The following is a 23,631-nucleotide window of genomic DNA, read 5'->3' as shown; positions in this document are numbered from 1 at the left end:
TCAAGTCTTACCAACAAGGTAAAAGTTACTGCCATTTAGAAAACAACGTTTGAGTTAGACTGTCACTAGATCTTGCATATCTTTCCTTGATAGTTCACTAGAGAAAGCTAATACTCTCCAGCTTTAAAAAAGGTTTATCTCAGGTTTAAAAAATCTTGTTGAGAAGAAATGAGTTTGCTTAGGTTTCCATGCTTGCTATAACATTTACTATAAAATTATATATATATATATTATATATATATATATTATGTATATTATATATATATGTTTATTATTTAAAAAAAAATAAAAGTCATAGATTTATTGTAGAGGAAATTCTATTTTAAAATAGTATCAACTCATCTGAATTATTTGGTTTGGAGAAGCCACCATGATTCACCATGAGTTTCAACATTCCTTGCAATATTTTCAATATTTATTCATTTATGCTAAGCCAGAAAAATAAATAAATAAATAAATAAATAAAAATAAAAAGTTTAAACAGTTTATCTGTTAATCTTCAACAGTTGTCATTTCCGTCTTAATTGAAAGATAAAACAGTAGAATGTGAAAGCATGCCAGTTGTGCCAATGGAGGGAACAAAAAAAAAAAAAAAAAAAGGTTCAAAGAATACTTTCTTATCAGATTATATTCTATTTTTCTATTTCTAGCTATAATTAATTATACTTCATTGAAGGAAAAAAAAATATAATATTTGAACACAGATTACATGAAAAGCCATGTGAAGATATCAAATGAATCAGCATTTTCTGTCATGAATACAAATCAGAATAACCTTATAGTCACTGTCAAAAATTCATCTACTTCTATCAAAACAAATATATATTAAATTATTCAAGTGCTTACATTCAATTTTAACAATTCAGGTCTGCTACTGCTTCCTTCTGAACAAATGACTGAAACTGGAAAGCTTCAAATTCTTGCTGCTTTACACAAACTTAAATCAAGTTATTTTTGAACAAAATATTTAATATTTTCAACCCTAAATACTGTAGTTCAATAGGAGTTTCATCAGCAGATTTTTCTCCACTTAAAGCAAGGAAAGTCTTAGGTCTTTCTGTCTATCTTTCCATCTCTTACCACTCTGAGATTAACTCTCTTAACACTGCTGAGATTATCTTGTTCAACTAGGAACAAGAGTTTAACAATGAAGTTTCCTTTCCTGACATAATTTTATAGCTATGCTTTTAAGCATTTGTATTTTGACATTAAAATGCTGAGATTTTTATTGTTGTTGTTTACTTTTGTTGTTATTGTTACAGTATTCTACAATGAAATGGTCAAAATATTTCTATATTTAATAGTTATAATAATAATAATATATATAATACATATGATATATGTATATATACAATATAATGTATATATATAATACATATATGTATAATGCATTATATATATACATTATTATACATTATATATATTATATATATTATATATTTATACATTATATATATACATTATTATACATTATATATATAATATGCATTATATATAATGCATATTCCAAATTGAATGGCTGTGGGGTTTTGAAATATGTTTGCATATCTTTCAGTTCTTGTATTTTTTTTTTGTCATTTTAAACATCCATTATAATACATCAGGGCACATTTATGACATAGAAATATTTAGCTGTCTTCAGCCCTTACAACTGAAGGACAGAGTTATATAAAAATGTAATCCCTCTTGTTATTACAAGGGTTTGTGCTGCATTCCTAGTGGTAAGGGGTTTAGATCTAGACTGAGCAAAGAAAATTCTTATTTTTGTTTTTGTTTGCCAGGAGTACCTTCATTCTCTATATAGTGAGAGAGAACATTAGTTTTGTCATGATACAGCTAAGACAAGAGAGAAAAAAAATGTTTGGAGGGAGCATCTGAAATACTTTGCATGTATTAGTGACTTTTAAATAAAATATGATAGTTACATTTCATCTCCAATCATATTGCTCAATAAGTCTTGAAAGGCCCTTCTAGAGCTTTTCACATTCAGTCTTTACTTTTATGGCCATGAATGATATAATGAATGTCAGGTTTATCCCCTTACTATTCACCTTACTTTCCTGATCATTTTGTGAATATTCTTGACAGCAGAACTCAGTAGGTGTTCACTCCTTGCATTGTGAAAATTGTCTTTTAATTCCTTCTATCTGTTCTCATCTTGTATTTAACTAGTTATTTTTTCAAGGGAACATACTTTTCCTTATCTTCTAAAGGTTTATTTTTAAAAGATTTTATCAATTTTGGAAATCTTGGTTGACCAAATTCACAAAATTTGCACTTGTTCTACATTTGTTTATTTCTTGAAGAAACTCCAGTAGCTTTCTGAAGTAGGAATGTCATTTGGAGAAGCATTATTCCTTACATCTGTCTTAAATCTCCTGGACAGCAATTCAGTAGTTCAAGGCTTCTGCTTCTGCTTATTGTCAGGGAAAGGGAAAAGAGTTTTTTTGTTTGTTTGTTTGTTTTTATCCCTTGCATCACCACTTTGTATTTTTTAAAATCCATTTGGTCTTAAGAAGGTCTTTCTTTTGATCAGAAGATTTCCTCTTTCTGCTCCCTTATCTCTGTACCTTTGTTTGCCTGCTTTCTTACCGTGTACATGTATGTAGTGAAGAAAGGATTCATTGCATCTGCATTTTCAGTTGCATTTTATGCCTATAAATAACAAACACAGAAGAGTAACAGGTCATTATATTTCCATATTTGACTGGAGTTTAACTGTCTCACAGTGATGTCCTTAGGAAAGAGAACAGTTACTTAAATGAGTTCTTTATTTAATTTCTTGATCAATCTCCCATTACAAATGTGTGCCTGATTTTCCACAGCATCAAAGAATACTTCTCCATTTAATGAAGTCTATAAAGCAGCTGTCATAGCAGTATAGATAACTATTTTAAAATCTGAGTTTGTATATTCCAATGTGAGTCATTAGTCTTTCTGTCTATTTTTTAAGGTTTAGTAAGCATAACCTCAGTTCTCTTTAATTGGTGAGACTGAAACTGTCCCTTTTAATATCCTACCACTCTAGAACTTGCACAAATGTTAACTTTAATTGCTGAGTTTGCTTTGTGCTCTATTTGGAGCTCTTTCTATATTGGAAGACAAGCAAGAGAGTTCAAGTTGCTAGGGTCTCAAAATTTGGGCTTGGTGATATACTTTTCATTTTCTGAATTCACTTTTTTTTTTTGCTCTGGTCATCATGTTAGTCAGTACGGAAAAGTCAATGCAAAGGTATGGTATGAAGTCAATCTTACTTTGCTTTCCTTCTCTGTTAAAAAAAAAAAAAAAAAGCAGTAACTGAATGCATCTTTACTTTCATTCATTCACACGGTATTAGTAATATGACCATTTAGTTTTCATAGAAACATAGAGTATCCTGAATTGGAAGAGATCAACAATGATCATTATTTCCAACTCATGGTTACCAACAGGAATACCTAAAAATTAAACAATAGGTCTGAATGTGTTGTCCAAATGCTTCTTCAACTCCTGCAGGCCTGATGCTGTGACCACTTCCCTGAGGAGCTTGTTCCAGTGCCCATTCATCCTCTCAGTGAAAAATCTGTTCCTAACATCCAGTCTGAATCTCTCCTGAACTTCTGCCATTCCCTTGGATCTGGCAGAAGTCTATCACCAGAGAGAAGAGATTAGTCTTTTTGTGAAGAAACTGTAGACTGCAGTGAGGACACCACTCATCCTCCAAGCTGAACAAATCAAGTGACTTCAACCACTCCTAATACATTTCCCCTATATACACTTTCCCATCTTTGATGACCTCCTTTGGACACTCTCTTATGTCCTTCTTATGTTGTGGCACTCAAAACTGCACACAGTACTCTAGTTGAGGCCACACCAGAACGGAGTAGAGTGGGACTAGCTATCAGTGTCATGCTTTGATGCACCCCAGGATACAGTTGGCCCTTTTGGCTGCCAGGACACGCTGTTGACTCATATTCAGCTTGCCGTTAACTAGAAAACCCAGGTCCTTTTCCACAGGGCTACTATCCAGACTCTCATCCAACAGATTTTATGTATAGTCAGGGTTGCCCCATCCCAGGTGAAGAATCTGGAACTTCCTGTTTATAAATTTCATATTGTTGGTGATTGCCCACCCCTCTTATCTGTCAAGATCTTTCTTCAAGGTTTCTCCACCCTTGAGGGAGACAACAACTTCTCCTAATTTAGTATCATCTGAAGACTTGCTTAGTATGCATTAGAATCCTGCATCCAGATAATTTATTGAAAAAAAAAAAATAGAACTGGCCCAAAAATGGAGTCCTACTGGACCCCACTAGTGACAGATCACCAGCCTGTTGTAACCCCATTTTCTGTAACCCTTTGAGCTTGACCCGTCAGCCAATTTTTCACCCACCATATTATGTATTTATGGGTGAATCTACATCTGTATGCTGGACATTTTGTCCAATAGGATACTGTGAGAAACAGCATTGAAATCTTAGATGAAATCTAAAAGTCAAAAAATTTCACTCCAAGATAGGCTATTCCTAAACAGGACCAAACGTATTGGGATGTGTAATGGCAGATTTTTTTCACAGAATCTTAGAATCATTAAGGTTGGAAAAGACCTTCAAGATCATCTGGTCCAACTACCACTCTCCTACTAATGTCACCCACAGAACTATGTCCCTAAGCACCAAGTCCAACCTTTCCTTGAATGCCCCCAGGGACAGTGATCCCCCGGACAACCTGTTCTGACTACTCTTTCTGAGAAGAAATATCTCCTAATTTGTAACCTGAACCTCCTGTGGTGCAGATACCTTCATAACTGTGCTTCTCTAAGTATAAGTTCCAGTACTTCCATGTAGAGAACAAGTTGAATAAAACCCATGCACTTGTATGTCTATGCTGAAAAACAAACACATTTCTCCAAATCACTAAGAAGAGAATTTTTAGTCAAAAAGAGAAAAAAAAAATTGTCATAAGTAACTGTACTATTCTACATGTTGTCTCATCCAGTCTCATCAGACAAGCAACATGATGTTGTACAAATGTTGAACTGCAAAATTCTTGGTATGTTTTGAAAAAAATAAAGTTGTGATTTTGAATGAAATGCTGTTGTGAACACAGGACTAAAACAGTACCTCTGCATAGCTTTAGAGTCATTTTACTTCCCCTATAGCAATTAGCTAAAACAGTGCAAAAGTGGTCCTTAAGGTGATGGTGGGAAAAAGATGGAAAAGAACAACAAGACCAGGTCATATTATACCAGAGAAGGAAAAAAAAAAAGTCTAATGAATAAAATATCTAGAAATTCATCTGATATAATCAGTGGGTGGTGACTACAAAGTAGATTCTCAGGGCCTGATAGTGCCAGGTGGTACCATCAGTGCCAGGTGAATTTCAAGGTCATTTGGGACATTCTTACCCTTGCCTTGTGCTGAATTATTCTTTGATTCAGCTGTGTACTACTCTCTCTTTTAGTCCCTTTGCATCAACATCCTCCTATTTTTTGTATTTGCATAAATGTGTTTTATTAAGATTTTTACTTTTGAGATTTTTTCCCTTTCTATTTACCTTCAGTTAATTCCTTCTGTCCTACTAAAAACTTACCTCATGGGATGAAAATTGTGCACAGCTGCCAAAATAAATAAATAAATAGAATAAATAGAATAAAAAGGAAATCACACACTCCTGTGAGTCTCTCAGTCTTTGACATTGCTTATTCATGTGAGAGTGAAAGCTAGGTGTTCATATTTCCCTTATATTTCCCTTTCTGGGGAAATGCTGTTCTTCTGTTGACAGAAAAATAAGTAAATAAATAAAAGAGAGAGAGAGAGAGCTGAGTGAAAATGATCTGTGATCATTCCCTTTCAATCACATTCTTGTTAGGATATATTGAATCCTTCTTGATTACTCTTCATGAAATTCTTCTTGTTTTTATGTGATGATGAAAGTCTAAAACCAGTAGTACAGGAAATACCCATTTCTTCACAGTCTTGTGGCCTTCACTTACCTCCATTATAGCGGTGGAATGGCTATTGAAGATTGGCAAGACAAAAACAGACTTTTTATTGAGGAAATGTATCATTAATTTGTAAAATAAAGTGGGTAGCTTCTGGTTGAGTTTCACTGGTAGGTGTATTTGGTAGTCTAAAAGGGAGAAAAGGGATAACCTGGATTCTGGTTTATGCATGTCTTCTGGCTTGGAATATATTCTCTGGAACTGGATTGGACTGAATTGCAGTTCAGTGGTGGGAATTAACAGATATGGGTTAGACAAAGTGGTGAAGCAGTCTGACTTAGCAAATAGTTTTGAGCTGCCACATAAGTCTCTTTAGCTAAACCATAAGAGGAAGGAATAATCTAGGCATATGAATTAGAAGAAAATCTTCTAGCAACTTATATAAGTCAGAGAAGGGCTATTTGAATTGTTAATTAAACCTTATTTTTAAGTTCTAAGTTATTATCATAAATATAAAATCTTCAGTTAAGCATATCTGTGGAAATCCCAACATAACACAAGCTGATGAACAGGTCTGACCATTTGGGTTGTTTATGGGATCACAGTATTTATGGTATCACGGTATTTATGGGATCTTTGCTTTGCCATAGGGAATAGACGCTGCCCATCAACAATAATATTTTTTTCTGGTATTTTGAACCTACCATTTTAAGCCAACGCTATGAGCAAAGAGGACTGAAGGGCAAGTTCTCTGACAAACATGTTCTACATGTTGAATGGATCCTTATTTTCAGTCTCTCTTAAGTGAAAAACTAGAAAACTAAAAAATAATTCTAACTTTGGAAAAATGTTATCACAAAAGATTAAGCTTTTGCGGCCACAAATGATGTATAGTGCTTATAGTCTGAATTTATTGCAATATACAAGGAAAACAAAATTTCTGTACGTATTACATATTGGTCAAATTTCTCTGTCCTGAGGTATTCAGTTATTTAACTGATTTTCTGTGATTATTCATTTTGACAGGAGATATGTTGTATTGTTATTGTCCTTCTCCAGTTTTCCTGTATATAATGATGGATTGAGGGCTATTATATTTCACTTTCATGAGATAAAATTTTTTTCTGGAGATGACTAGACTAGATTTTTTTTAGTCTTTATTATTATATCTTAATAAATATATGACATGAACTGAGGGAAAATTTACAAAAAAAAAATGTTAATTCTAAAGCTAAACCAAAAATTAATCTTGAAAATTTATGTACAAAAAAGCTCTTAAATTCACAGCCGACCCTGAACATGTGCAGGATTTGCTGCTCCACCTGGATCCATATAAGTCCATGATGGGATTCATCCCAGGGTGCTTAGAGAGCTGGCTGATGTCATCATGGGACATCTCTCAATTATTTTTCAATGGTAGTGGAAATCTGCAGAGGTCCCAACTGACTGGAAGCTGGCAAATGTTGTACCAGTTTTCAAGAAGAGCAAGAAAGAAGACCCTGGCAACTACAGGTCTGTCAGTCTCACATCAGTGCCTGGTAAGGTTATGGAGAAGATTATTCTTGAAGTTAATAAAGCATACCTGGGGGACAATGCAGTCATTAGTCCCAGCCAGCATGGGTTCACAATGGGTACGTCCTGTTTGACTAACTTGATTTCCTTTTATGATAAGATCACCCATCTAGTCACAGAATCACTTAATTTCTATGTTGGAAGAGACCTCAAGATCATCAAGTCCAACCTCTGACCTAATGCTAGCAGTCCCCACTAAACCATATCCCTAAGCTCTACATCTAAACGTCTTTTAAAGACTTCCAGGGATGGTGACTCCACCACTTCCCTGGGCAGCCTGTTCTAATGCCTAAGAACCCTTTCAGTAAAGAAGTTCTTCCTAACATCTAACCTAAAACTCCCCTGGTGCAACTTAAGCCCATTCCCCCTCATCCTGTCCCCAGGCACGTGGGAGAACAAGCCAACCCCCACCTCGCTACAGCCTCCCTTGAGGTACCTATAGAGAGCGATAAGGTCGCCCCTGAGCTTCCTCTTCTCCAGGCTGAACAAGCCCAGCTCCCTCAGCCGCTCCTCGTAGGACTTGTTCTCCAGGCCCCTCACCAGCTTCGTCGCCCTTCTCTGGACCCGCTCAAGCACCTCGATGTCCTTCTTGTAGCGAGGGGCCCAAAACTGAACACAGTACTCGAGGTGCGGCCTCACCAGAGCTGAGTACAGGGGGATGATCACCTCCCTAGCCCTGCTGGTCACACTGTTTCTGATACAAGCCAGGATGCCGTTGGCCTTCTTGGCCACCTGAGCACACTGCTGGCTCATATTCAGCCGACTATCCACCATCACTCCCAGGTCCTTCTCTGCCTGGCAGCTCTCCAACCATTCCTCTCCCAGCCTGTAGCTCTGCTTGGGGTTATTGCGCCCCAGGTGCAGGACCCGGCACTTGGCCTTGTTGAACTTCATGCAGTTGACCTCAGCCCATCGGTGCAGCCTATCCAGATCCTCCTGCAGAGCTTTCCTACCCTCAAGCAGATCGACACATGCGCATAGCTTGGTGTCATCTGCAAACTTACTGAGGGTGTACTCAATGCCCTCATCCAGATCATCGATGAAGATATTAAAGAGGACCGGCCCCAGCACCGAGCCCTGGGGGACGCCACTAGTGACTGGCCTCCAACTGGACTTGACTCCATTCACCACGACTCTTTGGGCCCAGCTATCCAGCCAGTTTCTAACCCAACAAAGTGTGCGCCAGTCCAAGCCAAGAGCAGCCAGTTTCTTGAGGAGAATGCTGTGTGAGATGGTGTCAAAAGCCTTGCTGAAGTCAAGGTAGACCACATCCACTGCCTTTCCCTCATCCACCCAGCGCGTCACTTTGTCATAGAAGGAGATCAGGTTCGTCAAGCAGGATCTGCCTTTCATAAACCCATGCTGACTGGGCCTGATCGCCTGCTTGCCCTGCAAGTGCTGCGTGATGACTCTCAGGAGGATCTGCTCCATGAGCTTCCCTGGTACTGAGGTCAAACTGACAGGCCTGTAGTTTCCCGGGTCTGCCCTCTGGCCCTTCTTGTAGATGGGCGTCACATTTGCTAGCCGCCAGTCAACTGGGACCTCCCCTGATCGCCAGGACTGCTGATAAATGATGGACAGTGGCTTGGCCAGCTCCTCTGCCAGTTCTCTCAGTACCCTTGGGTGGATCCCATCTGGACCCATCGACTTGTGCACATCCAAGTGCCGTAGCAGGTCACCAACCAGTTCTTCATGGATTGTGAGGGCCACATCCTGCTCCCCATCCCCTTCCACCAGCTCAGGGTACTGAGTATCCAGAGAACAACCGGTATTGCCACTAAAGACTGAGGCAAAGAAGGCATTGAGATCAAGTCGATCACAAGCTGATGTGATCTTTTTAGATTTCAGTAAAGCTTTTGACACAGTTTCTCATAGGATCCTATTGGTCAAGATGTCCAGCATACAGCTAAAGAAAAACAGCATCCGATGCGTGAGCAATTGGCTGATGGGCAGGGCTCAAAGGGTTGTGGTAAATGAGGTCATATCAGGCTGGCAGATGGTCACTAGTGGGGTCCCCCAAGGCTACATTTTAGGGCCAATCCTTTTATAAAAAATTTGGATGTAGGAATAGAAGGTGTTTTGAGCAAATTTGATGATGGCACCAATAGAGGCGCTTCCCAACAAGACATCTTCTGCGGAGGAAGTTCTGTGGTGCACAGCATATCCAAGCCACAGTTGGGATCTCAAGCTCTCATCTCCGTTTGACTGGCTCATAAAGTTGGCAGTATGCATACAGTTGTTAAGCAATCCTTTCTGCACTCTTTAGCCCTCTTTGCAAAACCACCATCTGTGGTGGTTTGCAAAGGAGTTTCTCTGCTTGCAGGGATATGTAACATTAGTTTTGTGGCAATGCAATTTAGTTTTGGAAGTTGTCTTGCCCTTTTCTACATCTGTAGCCTCCTTCCTGCATCCAGAGGAGAAGCTGTGAAGCTTGACGTTATAAATCTCTTATGCAGAATATAAACCCCACAAAGTTAAGGTAGTTGTTCAGCTTGGATGGGGTATGTTTGAATCCAAAACTCATCTTTAGGATAGAAGCAAGGTATTAAGCTCTTTCTGTTAATAGAAACGTGAGTCTTTCTGCCTGGAGCACAATTCAACAGAGCAGTCAACCATTTCTTTAGCTTTGAAGATGTTGAAATGGACCCTGGGTTAAAAAGAACCGGTTCCCAGCTTGCCTCGAAAGGTAGTTGTTTAGTGCTAAAATGTGAGTTTCCTTTCTGGTACGTGAACATCCTAGCCTTAAGATTTTCAGTACTCAGTCGCGGTCCCCAGACTCTCGTGTTTTGAGAGGGATTGTACTCCCCTTACCTAATGTGGGAATCCCATTTTTGTGCCTCAAGGGTCAATGGTGTAAGGCACTTAGAAATCATTGCGGATTGTGGTTGTTGTCAATTGTCACGGAAATTAAGGCCATGCAATACCTTCTACTCCTTCTTCTTCCCTTTCATTTGTTGTCCGGTTACTACTCAATATTACACATTTGGTGAGATGTCCTAAAAAAAAGCATTACATCCTAATGTTAACAACTCTTGTTTTTTCTTTCTCTAGGTCTGCCAGTAGCTGACAAGATAGAAAGATGACCTCTTCTCTTTCATTCTTGTGAAGTTAGAGGCAGTGCCAATTTAAACTGTGGCTGAGGCTCTGCGATGGTGCAAGTCTATCTTACTCCTTCAAATTCAGTGATGCTGCCGGAGTTTTCAGTAATGAACTTTGAAGGATTCAACCACTCTAAAGCTTTTGGACAGTGGCAATTATCTGAAAACATTCCTACAGGTTTATCTTCTTCGTCTACATTTGTTTGCTCTCTCCATCTCATTCAAAGCAGTCAGGACTGGTTTGCTTCCCCCTTCTCTGGAAATTTGCACTAGGAACCATTGTTAGAATCAGAATCCTGATCTGAGAGTACGATGAAAAATGTTGCACTCCAACTTGGACATTGGAGAGGAAAATGTTCATGTATACGTCAGTATGGTACTCAAACAGCTGCTTACACCTTTTAACTTTTAAACCTGAGAAGCAACAGGTAGTTTCTACGTTGCCCTCAGGGACAGTGTACTCTTCTGTACTTTGCTTCTATACAAACAGCTCAAAATTTTAAAGTCATGTTGTTGCTCATACCACCAAACAACCTTGCACGGCATTACACGTTCTCCCCCAGATAGATCTTGCCCTGAATGCGAGACCAGACAAGGAAATAATGCCGGCACGTAAAACTAACTCATAAATACATCTCTTTTTGGCTTTCTTTGTTTTGTTTTGTTTTGATGCTTTGTGGGGCTTAGCTGTACTTCAGTGAGAAGAATGTCTTCTGGTGTGAACTGAAATTATACCTCTATGCCACAATGTCCCTCTATTTTTTTTATTTTTTATTTTTTGGTGGGGGGGGGGGTGGGGAGGGGAGAGGAGGGTGTTAATAATTCCTTGTGGACACCTGAAGGAGTTGCAAAATAATAAAATTTAGGTGAAGGAAAAGTTCCTTCTCTTAATTTTTGTCATTGTTGTTTTTCTTTTCCATCTGGTCATAAAATGAAGGTCCCATTTTCTGGCTTTTGGCAGAGTGTAAGCGTGCTGAAACCGTTCACGTTACGTAGACTGTGTATTTGTCTGAAATGATAATATCATACCTATAGTCTGCTGCAGGCTCAAAAGCAGCCTATGCCTCCTGGACTGTTTTATGCCTTTGCTTTTGTTACTACGTCCTTGTAAGTCTTCAACAGGGAAATGAAATTACCCTATACAGAAGAAACACCCTCCAGAAGAAACTTCAGGTGCTAGGGCCTGAATTTTCACTGAAACCAAAGGCAGGTATCTTACTGACGTGAAGAAAGGGGCTTTAATCTATCCTGGTTTGTTTACTAATGAAGGAGTGTGAAAGAGATGCATGACCTTGTCTCTGAAGAGGAGGTGAAGGAACAGCTAGTGCAAGGAACACAAAATTCAGTTATGCCGAACTAACAGGTGGTTGTATCCCAGCTTGGAGACCGCAACACAGAATCACCTAGGTTGGAAGAGACCTCCAAGATCACATAGTCCAACCTCTGACGTAACACTAACAAGTCCTCCACTAAGCCATATCCCTAAGCTCCACACCTAAACATCTTTTAAAGACCTCCAGGGATGGTGACTCGACCACTCCCCTGGGCAGCCCGTTCCAATGCCTAACGACCCTTTTGGTGAAGAAGTTCTTCCTAACATCCAGCCTACACCTCCCCTGGTGCAACTTTAGCCCATTCCCCCTTGTCCTCTCACCAGGCACATGTGAGAACAGACCAACCCCCACCTCGCTACAGCCTCCTTTAAGGTATCTGTAGAGTGCGATAAAGTCACCCTTGAGCCTCCTCTTCTCCAGACCAAACAATCCCAGCTCCCTCAGCCGCTCCTCATAAGACTTCTTCCCCAGATCCCTCACCAGCTTTTTTGCCCTTCCTTGGACTCACTGGAGCCCCTCAATATCCTTCTTGTAGTGAGGGGCCCAGAACTGAACATAGTACTTGGGGTGCGGCCTCACCAGAGCCAAGTACAGGGGCACAATGGCTTCCTTAGTCCTGCTGGCCACGCCGTTTCTTGTACAAGCCAGGATGCTGTTGGCCTTCTTGGCCACCTGAGCACACTGCTGGCTCATATTCAGTCGACTAGCCACCAGTACTCCCAGGTCCTTCTCTGCCAGGCAGCTTTCTAACCACTCAGATGGCTTTTCCAACCATCTTCAAACTTCCAGATCTAGAGGAACGCTTTGGCTGCAGCCTAAAAGCCTTGTGCACGTAAGCTGCCGCAAGCCAGCCAACCTTCTTCCCATGACCTGCCAGGAAACAGCAATGTAGGCACGTAACCAAATTAAAGCCAAAACTTGCAGCCCAGTCCTTGACCTGAATAGTGAGTGAGGATCCGGAGCCTGGCATTTACGCGTGATAGCTTCTACGCAGCCGAAGTAAATACACCCCAGGTGCCCTGAGCTGGAGGACTGCAATGGTGGGAATGATCAACTCCCAACCGCCCCTGAACGTGTGCGGGATTTGCTGCTCCACCTGGATCTATACAAGTCTGTGGGACCGGGTCGGATTCATCTCAGGGTGCTTAAGGAGCTGGCTGACGCCATCGCGGGACCTCTCTCAATTATTTTTCAATGATCTTGTGAATCTGGAGAGGTCTCAGTGGACTGGAAGCTGGCAAATGTCGTACCAATTTTCAAGAAGGGCAAGAAAATAGATCGTGGCCTGTCAGTCTCACATCAGCGCCTGGTAAAATTCTGGAGAAGATGATCCTTGATGTTCTTGAAGCGCACCTGGGGGACAATGCAGTCATTGGTCCCAGCCAACATGGGTTCATGAGGGGTAGGTCCTGCCTAACAAATCTGAATTCCTTTTATGATAAGATCACCCATCCAGTTGATCAAGGGAAACCAGCTGATGTAATCTTTTTGGACTTGAGCAAAGCTTTTGACACGGTTTCCCGTGGGATCCTACTGGACAAAATGTCCAGCATACAACTTAACAAACACATCATATGGTGGATGAGCAATTGGCTGACAGGCAGGGCTCAAGGGCTTGTGGTAAATGGGGCCACATCAGGCTGGCGCATGGTCGCTAGTGGGGTCCCTCAAGGCTCCATTTTAGGGCTGGTCCTCTTCAATGTTTTTATAAACGATTTAGATGTAGGACTAGAAGGTGTTTTGAGCAAATTTGCTGATGGCACCAAACTTGGAGGAGTAGACTCAGATGAGGGTGGAAAGGCCTTGCAGAGAGATCTGGACAGATTGGAGAGATGGAAAATCACCAACAGCATGAAGATTAACAAGAACAAGTGCCGGGTCCTGCACCTGGCTATACGTACAGACTGGGCAACAAGATGCTGGAGAGCAGCCCTGCAGAGAGGGATTTGGGGGTTGTGATTGATAGCAAGTTGAACATGAGTCAGCAGTGTGCCCTGGCAGCCAGGAGGGCCAACCATATCATGGGGTACATCAAGCATGGCATTGTTAGTCGATTGAGGGAAGGGATTGTCCCGCTCTACTTTGCATTGGTGCAGCCTCACCTCGAGTACTGTGTGCAGTTCTGGGCACCACAGTACAAAAAGGATGTAAAACTGTTGGAGAATATCGAGAGGAGGGCTATGAAGGTGGTGAAGGGCCCAGAGGGGAAGATGTATGAAGAACATCTAAGGTCACTTGGTCTGTTTAGCCTGGAAAAGAGGAAGCTGAGGGGAGACCTCATCGCGGTCTACAGCTTCCTCGCAAGGGGGAGTGGAGAGGCAGGCACTGATCTCTTTAGTGACTAGTGATAGGACCTGTGGGAATGGAGTCAAGCTGCAACAGAGGAAGTTCAGGCTGGATATCAGGAAGAGGTTCTTCACTCAGAGGGTTGTCATGCACTGGAACAGGCTCCCCAGGGACATAGTCATGGCATCAAGCCTGCAAGAGTTTAAGAAATGTTTGGACTGTACACTTAATCTTATGGTCTGAATTTTTGAGTAGACCTGTGTGGTGCCAGGCATTGGACTCAATGAAGTATCATTGAGTCCAATGCCTGGCACCACACAGGTCTACTCAAAAATGGTTCCCTCCAATTCAGGATATTCTATGATTCTATGATTCTAAATGGATTGTTATGTAACAACAACAAAATTATAGGCCTCATTTATAGGCCGGTAAGGTAAGCTTATGATATTTAATAGCAAGCAAATATGGATTTTATTTTTTTAATTTAAAACTTGTTATGTATCTGTGACACTCATAATACCAGGAGACACAATAATTTAACTCAAACATATCATGAAACTTGTAGTAGAAAGTAGCCTTGCCCATGGTGATGTGCTATAACAAATAGTAGATACAGAAAGCTAAAAATAGAAAAAAATATACATTCTTTAATATTCTCATCTGAAAGGCAAACAAACCAGATCAACTTCTAGAAAGTTTCTTTATACAAGGCTTTCCAGTTTTCAAAAGATTTCAGATGCTTAATTTAGATCTTCTAACCTTTAATTTACTTCCTGGACAACAGCTTGACTTCTGCTCTCTCCAGCAAGATGAGCAGCTAATGCTGCATCTCAAAGTGGTCAGCAGTTTGGAAGTTCCAATTGCTACTAGATTGCCACTATTTATGTGCCTAAATATAATTGATTATTTCCTGTATATAGTGAAGGCATTATTCTTGCTTTTGTTTCAATTTTTACACTGTTCTTTTTACTGGTTTAATTCAGAAGTCAATCGAGACTCTCCCTGAATTTCAGTATTTCAGTACTTGATGGCCTGACCCTTTCCACTGTTGAGTTAACAGTAATTGCTGATGTTCACCAGGTCCAACAACTAAGTCCAAGGGCTCCAGCAAATGCTTGATCCAAATACACATAGATATTTAACGATTTCTGTGAACTATAGTTCTGGGGAGTCAATATTTATTTTCCTCATTAAAACATGCACTGAGGTGAGTATTTCCTGAGGTGTGGTAGACAACAGGAATTTCCCTTCCTGATGTTGGGCAATCTTTATTTTGAGCATGAATTATAGGATAATGGAAACCTTTGCCTTGTTTATCTGTGGATTAATCTGCAAGTGAGATTTCTCTATGCAAGAAGGAACTGAAGAAATTATAAGAGGGTTAAATTTCACTTTGTTCTTCACAAAATATTTTAAAGTAATTAAATAGAAATCTGCCTCAGGAGTAGCGTGGAGTCAATGTTGATAGAAATTAGAAGAAAAGAAACTAGACAACAGGCCAAATTTTCAGTGTTACATTTATGTATTACTTGAAGATGATTAAAGATAAACTATATTTCAGCATGCAGTTTGTATTCATTGACAACATTTTGAGAACTGGTACAAAAAAGGAAAACAAAATAAAACAGTAGATTCTAAGAGTGACCTCAAAGGAGGCAGGGAAGCTACTAAAGCTTAGGTTTTGGTATAACTGGTAACTTGCTACTATATCTTTAAAACTTATTTAACCAATTACGGATCTAATTTTAATATTTCCCTCTTCTGACATTTAGGAATATTTGTTTGGACTCTTTGATGCTATAGTGAACCAAGCAACAATTATTTGAGTTGGACATTTGGACTAAAGAGAGACCACAGAATCATCTAGGTTGGAAGAGACCTCCAAGGTCACTTAGTCTAACTAAGTGACCTAACACTAACCGGTCCTCCACTAGACCATATCACTAAGCTCTACATCTAAATGTAGAGCTTACCTCCAGAGATGGTGACCTCCAGAGATGGTGACTCAACCACTTCCCTGGGCAGCCCATTCCAATGCCTAACAACCCTTTTGATACAGAAGTTTTTCCTAATATCCAACCTAAACCTCTCCTGGCACAACTTTAGCCCATCCTATCACCGGACACATGGAAGAATAGACCAATCCCCACCTCACTACAGCCTCCTTTAAGGTACCTGTAGAGAGCAATAATGTCGCCCCTGAGCCTCCTCTTTTCCATACTGAACAATCCCAGCTCCCTCAGCTGTTCCTCGTAAGACTTGTTCTCCAGATCCTTTAACAGCTTCGTTGCCCTTCTCTGGACATGCTCAAGCACCTTGATGTCCTTCTTGTAGTAATGGGCCCAAAACTGAACACAGTACTTGAGATGAGTCAGTTTGTTACTGATGAGTCAGTCATTGTTCAAAGCAAATCTAAATTTGGTGATGTGGTAGGTAACCTTGTCCATCACCTTGACACCCACCCAGCAAAGCGTAACTGAGCAGAGGATGGAGAACAGGGGTTTATGGTAAGTCCATAACTGTTCTGCCACTCTTCCTTCTTCACAATTTTTTCCTGCTCTGATGGGGATCCTTCCATGGGCTGGAGTCCATCAGGAAAAAATCTGCTGCAGTGTAGGTTCTCTGTGGGCCACAGTTCCTTCAGGAAATAAACAACTGCTTTGGAGTGAAGTCCTTTCCGGGCTGCAGGATGAATATCCACTTTGGTCTGCTTCTCTCCATGGACTGCAGGGAAATAACCTGATTCACCAAGCTCCTCTCCATGAGCCTCAGGGAATATGAGAAGTATTGCTTGGACCACCTCCACCACATCTTTCTTCTCTTGGCTTTTGCAGGATTGTTTCTCACATTTTTCTCCCTTCTTGTCATTGCTTCTGTGTCATTTTTGCCCTTTCTTAATATGTTTTCTGAGAGGAACCACACATATGGCTGATAGGCTGTATTTTCTTGTTGTGGTTCCATGCAAAGAAGGCTAGAATTAGCTGTGTCCAAGGCAGAACATCACCTGATATCCCCTCACAGACATGACACCTGCAGACCACTCTGTTACCAAAATCTTGCCACCTACATCCACTACAGTTTATGTTTTACGCACATTTAGTTTTTCAGACTCTTTCCTGCCATTAGATATTGGGCATGCAAAGTCCATAACAACTTCAAGCTGCAGGGAAAGAAAGGAAGTTTGGATGCATTCTTAGTCTCGTGTCCTTACTGCATTGTGTGAGCACAGTTTTCTTAAAATGAATGAAGGTCTACTGGCTTATATCAGCCTGTGTATTTTCAGAGCTTACAGAGGTGGCATCTTGCCAGTTTGCCCATAAGTACTTTTTTTCCAGCACGCAGAAAAATTAAGACCTTTTTGAAAACAAGAATCAACTTTTCATTTTTTCCTTTTTATGATGATTGAAAAAGTTAAGTTGAGAAACTGTTTCAGGATAATTAGAATATGCACTTGATAGGTGGGAAAATCTGGTATATGTTCCAGCTCTAATTGCAGCAATAACCTGCTACAGTACTGTGGACTATTTTGCAGTAGATACCTTTCTTTCCCTTTTGTAGCTGTTTTCCTTTTTTTTAAATACAAGTACAATCAAGTAAATGGAAAGACATTATTTAACAAGATATTTAGAGAATATACATGGCCACTGCTCTGCTGTGATTTTGGATAAATGCCACAGACAATAAGATGTATTTCACCTTCTTTTTTGTGTACTGATTTTATATAAATTCCAAGGAGAAAGAATGTCTTAACCCTGAGGAAAAATGATTCCATTAGATTTTGTTATTTAGTATGAAAAATGGTCAGTGGCCAGAGTGTCATCTGTAGGGAATGTCTCTTCTTTTATATGTTTATAATTGTTGGAGACTTTGTAAAACTACTAACAATATAGGACTCTTTGAAGCAAAGCCACTACTAAATATAGAGTTATTGGAAGTAGTTGCTAATGAACAGAATGTTATCCATATTTTAAACTTAAATACAGGAGAAAATAACTGGATGAACAAGAGGAAGCAGAATGCTACGTTCTTAGGATTTCTACATCTACTGAAATTGTTAAACTCTGAAACCTGTCTTTTCAAGGTCCTTAATAGTAATCCATTATCTTTCACTCCCCAATGGTACGACAAAGGTGTCAGTTTGATTTATATTGCAAATAACAATGTGATTACATTGGTTTAACATGACAACTGGGACTCATTTGAACTTTTAAAAATTTCTAATCCTTAAAATAAATTATGAACTGAAAAAAAATATATATATATATATAAAAGAAGTCACTAGTTAGAAAGAATAGAATTCTCCATACATTTTGGAGTACTACAATGTTGTGGGGCTTTTTTTAGGGGGGAGAGGGGTTGTTTTGTATAATACCCTTAGCAAGAAATGATATACGATTTACTTAAAACATCTTTTCTTTCTGTTCCTTAGGTTTGCTGAAGTACTAAATACCATTGTAGATTACAAGTCATCTACAGATTTTAGAGATTTTAGTTAAACTTCTAAGAAATAAAACTAAATCTTTGTTATTATTTTGATTGGAAAAAATCATAATTGGCCTTATAACTACTTTTTTTTTAATCTTTTTTTTTTTTTCTTTTTTCTCTTACCTTAAAGCATTTTATTTATTTTTTTCTCCAGTCATTTTTCTCTCATATTTAACTGCTGAACTGTATTGATTCATTTCTTGCAAAACTGGAAGTTTTATTTCAGGCAGCTAAAAATTGTCTTTCCCTGTAATGTTCATATATTTAAGTATATAGACATTAAAACTATGGCGTGGTGTTGCTTCTGTGTAATGGTGATCCACCTGTAGAAGGCAAAACACATTTTGAAACTTTGAATTACATCTATTAATGCAAAGGTGTGGTCAGCCTTTTTCTTTTCTTTTCTTTTCTTTTCTTTTCTTTTCTTTTCTTTTCTTTTCTTTTCTTTTCTTTTCTTTTCTTTTCTTTTCTTTTCTTTTCTTTTCTTTTCTTTTCTTTTCTTTTCTTTTCTTTTCTTTTCTCTTCTCTTCTCTTCTCTCTTCTCTTCTCTTCTCTTCTCTTCTCTTCTCTTCTCTTCTCTTCTCTTCTCTTCTCTTCTCTTCTCTTCTCTTCTCTTCTCTTCTCTTCTCTTCTCTTCTCTTCTCTTCTCTTCTCTTCTCTTCTCTTCTCTTCTCTTCTCTTCTCTTCTCTTCTCTTCTCTTCTCTTCTCTTCTCTTCTCTTCTCTTCTCTTCTCTTCTCTTCTCTTCTCTTCTCTTCTCTTCTCTTCTCTTCTCTTCTCTTCTCTTCTCTTCTCTTCTCTTCTCTTCTCTTCTCTTTTTTCTTTTTCTTCTTTCTTTTCATTTGTGGAAATTTTACTGTTATCTCAAACAGTTCCCCATGATGTTTTATCTCCATTGGTATTTCCTAGTGGTCAATTTTGCATATTTAGAGAGAAATATAGCAAGCAAAAAAAAAAAAAAAAAAAAAAAAAAAAAATCAAAAAAAAAACAAAAAACAAACAAACAAAACCAAAACCAAAACCAAACCAAACCAAACCAAACAAACAACAACAACAAAAAAAAAAACACTCAAGGATTTAAGATGATTTTAGAACACATGAATAAAGACACATTGCTTCCAGCCTGCTTACCCCTTGAATTTGCAAGAATAACCTTGAATGGCTGAAGAGTATATTCAATACTTTTTGTTCAGAGTCATCACACTAGGACCTAGCATCTGCAGCAATTGAATATGCTTATCTTGAATCTTCCAGGCATTTATCCCTACTCAAGCAGGACCTCTTCAGGCAAAAGATACATTTCTTTGCCCAAGAAAGAAAGGTAAGGCTAATCTCTCTGTGCAGTTGTTAAAGAAAGGAACTGAGGGACAGCTTAGAGGAAGACAGGATAGGTTCCTGAATCAAATTACTTTCTGGAGTAGTATTCTCAGCAAGGACATTACTATATTTTCTTTGGAGTGGTGCCTGGATCCTCTCTGAGATTCAAAAGGCAGAGGCTGTTTACCTGTTATTCCCATGTTTTGGAATCTGCAGAAGTTCTTTGGAGTTTACTGATTGCTTGCAGTAGACTATTTGGGGATGATAATAGCGTATGTTTATACAGATTCTTCCACGTTTATTCTCTTGGCAAAGGAGCTGATTGCTGTATATCAGAATGGTGGCCAGTTGCACCTTGACATTTAGGCATTTTGGTTATTGTGTGATTGAAAATAGAACATGAAACTGGAAGTAGAAATGTAGAGAAGCTTTTAGATCTCCTTGAGCTGAAATTCTCCTTGAGCTGAAATTCTGATGCAGACATTATTAAAATATCTTTTGCTTGCTAGTTATTGATGAAGCACCTTGTGCACGTGTTTCATAATAGAACATATATTTATGACTCTATTAGGAAATACATGTGGTTTGTACATTATAATAATGAGAAAAAACTTAAAAGGCAATTTTATTCCATGGAGTTATAACTATACTGTGCACTAGTTTTGCTGTTGTTGTTTTTTAATAATTCTTAATGTTAGAATTCTTATTCTGCAGTGCACTGTAAAGTTCAGCAAATTTCAGAAAGATTAAAATTTTGAATCTATTGGATTTGTGAATAGTTATAAAATGTGTAATCATGTTTCAGCTAGTATTTTAAAGCTTCAATCTTTTGCATGATTATTCAGCTCAGTTTTAACATTTTGCTGAATTAGCATACTCAGTAAGGAAATAACACTTGGTTCAATCAAAACCTATAGTCTTTCAGATTTCTAGATCTGCTTGAAGTAACTGTAATGTATGTGTGAAAAAAGTGAAAATGAGTATCTTGATGAATGCCTTCTGCTTTGAAATGTGTTGGTTAGTGTTAGAATCACTGCAACATACTCAACTTACAGTCTGCTTGTTTTGTAGAAATATTTTCCATAGGGGAGACCATATTCTATGTACCCCCTGCTAATATTTTTACTTACATGCAACTGTTTCTGTTAGCAGTCCATATGCTTTGGTGATGGATAGGATGTGTATTCCCATTATTTTACGTTATTTGGAAAGGTCAGATACAAAAGGTTGTCTATGAGTGCTCACTTTTAATTGAGGAAATATGATCACAGAATCATGGTGATGTTTAAGTGCACTGTTAGTGTTTATACATTGCCTATTTTACAGTTTAAGGAGTATGGTCTATATGTTAACAGATGTTTCAAGTAACCTGAAGTAGAAGAAAGTATTATTAGATTTTATTGTTCCATAAGCAATGGACTTATCTCAAACCTTTCTTACACTTTATGTTATTTGAATTGAAAACGAAGAGTGTTACCCACATAATAATCTGTTAGGATTAAAAATCTTGAAAATTAGACAGAAGACTATAATAATCTCTTTTTCTTCAGAAAAATGTACAGATTTATAGACACCAGTGAATTATGTCTGAAGGTAAAAGAATGGTATACACAAACAAAGCCTTTCTCCCTCCATAGGGAGAAACAACCTGTAAACTGTTCCAAATGAATTTCAGGTTGTATGGGTTTAACTGAACTGGAAGGTTACTTCCCAGTGTTGTTTTCTGGCTTTCTTCCTATAACCTTTCTTTCTTTTTGTGAAGATTAGAAATTGTGAAGAATGCTATAAAACTGAGAAAATAAATTTTGTTTATTCAATTGACAGAGTTTGAATAACTCCCTTTGTACTGAATTTTTTTTACGGTGGATAAAATAATCTTTTAAACTTGTCAGGTTTCAAAATGAACTGTTAGCATATTTATTGACTGAGTGCTTTCATTTTGTGATATAATTAACATCAGCTCATGATGTTTTGAGTAGTGTTTAGAATATGTGTCCATATGTATTATATATGTGTGTGTGCATATACAATATACTAGCAAGTGTTTGTTACTACTTTTGTTCAGGAAAATTCACTCAGCACAATTTAAAATTATCTTTAAAGCACATTATATCATTTCTTGAGATAGACATCTTCATTTTATCAAGACTTAACAGGAATTCATATTGCAATTCCTCTAATAATAGAACACTTTTTAGCACTGACAGTTAAATAATTTGATCATATGCAATATAAATATTTAGATATTCACAATTTCTGGTAACAGTGACCAGGAACACTCTGGATTTTACATAAATCTCCAAAATAATTTTATCATTTACACAATAGCTTGAGATAGAAGAGAAGAGGGACTGAACTTATGTTACCTATGTCAGAGGAAATTAGGAACCACTATATGTGTGGTGAGATGTGAACTTGTCCCTAGCCATAACAAGGAATTGTTTTTGGGACTGCTACCTTGTGCAGAAATGGTGTATGGTTTCAGTCTTTTCCTTTATCAGGAAAGAATCTGAGTTCCTACAGTTGCTATGGAACAAATGGCTCTTCCCTCTGTGAAGTTACCAATGCTCAGCATAGTAGAGGCAGCTTGTGTAATTTATTTAACAGAATTTTTAGTTAGGCTTTGAATAATGAAGACAGATTCTGTTAGAACTTCTTTAATTAACATGAAGGGTTTTTTTGTCTTTTTTTTTTTTTTTTGTCTTTTTTTTTTTTTTTTTTTACAGTGTATACACCAAACGCCTAAAACATAACATTCTCCAAGCAGCACATATATGAGAAAAATCTTTGTATTTCTTAGATCTTGCAATGTGTGGTAGAGCTGAGCCACTCTCAATCACTCTCCCACTTCCCCTGCTCAAAGGGAAATGGGGAGAAAATAGAATGAAAAGCACACAAGAGTTGAGACAAGAATGGGGAGATTGCTCAACAATTACAAGCATGAGAAAAACAGACTCAGCATAGGAAGATTAATAAAATGTATTACTTATTACTAACAAGCTAGAGCAGTGAGAAACAAAGGAAACAAACTAAAACCACCTTCCCCCACCCACCTTCTTCCAAATCCTCCCCCCAAGTGGAAACTTGGGATCAGGGAATGAAGTGGGATCAGGGGAATGGAATGGGGGCTCTAGTCAGTCCATAGCACTTCACCTCTGCTGCTCCTTCAGTCACTTACTGCCACTTCTCCATCATGGAGTTGCTCCCACAGGATGCCATCCCTCCCAAACTGATCCTGTGGGGGCTTCCCACAGGCAGCAGCTCTTCAGGAACTTCTCCAAATCTGGGACCATACTATGGGTAACACTCAACAATTATTGTCATGGGAAAAACAGACTCAGAATAGGGGGATTAATCAAATTTATTATCTTTTCCCAACAAGCTACAGCAGTGAGGAAACAAACAAACAAACAAACAAAAAACACCTTCCCCCATTCACCTTCTTCCAACTCCTTCCCCCAAGCTGCGCAGGGGAATGGGAGCTGTGGTCAGTCCCTGACCCTTCACTTCATCTCTGCCGCTCCTTCACAGTCGCTCTCTTCCCCTGCTCCATGTGGTACCCCTCCCACAGGATGCCATCGTTCCCTTCCCGAGCTAAGCCTGCGGGGGCTGCCCAC

General features: G+C 38.7%; 1 protein-coding gene across 2 annotated transcripts in view; it reads right to left on the bottom strand.

Annotated features, from left to right (window-relative positions):
* Positions 1-23,631, bottom strand: part of VSTM2A (V-set and transmembrane domain containing 2A) — a 193,003-nt gene that overhangs the window by 87,799 nt on the left and 81,573 nt on the right. Inside the window, exon 5 of one of the 2 annotated variants that reach the window (XM_084507857.1) lies at positions 19,530-19,602. The exons of the other annotated variant lie outside the window; for it this stretch is intronic. Coding sequence (XP_084363983.1) covers positions 19,562-19,602 — 41 coding nt within the window. The 3' untranslated portion in view covers positions 19,530-19,561. Of the gene's footprint in view, positions 1-19,529; positions 19,603-23,631 lie in introns of those variants that run through there. 2 annotated transcript variants of the gene reach the window in all.

Source organism: Aythya ferina (genome assembly GCF_964211825.1).
Source record: "Aythya ferina genome assembly, chromosome: 2".
NCBI lineage: Eukaryota > Metazoa > Chordata > Aves > Anseriformes > Anatidae > Aythya > Aythya ferina.
This window is presented reverse-complemented; position numbering and strand designations above follow the sequence as displayed.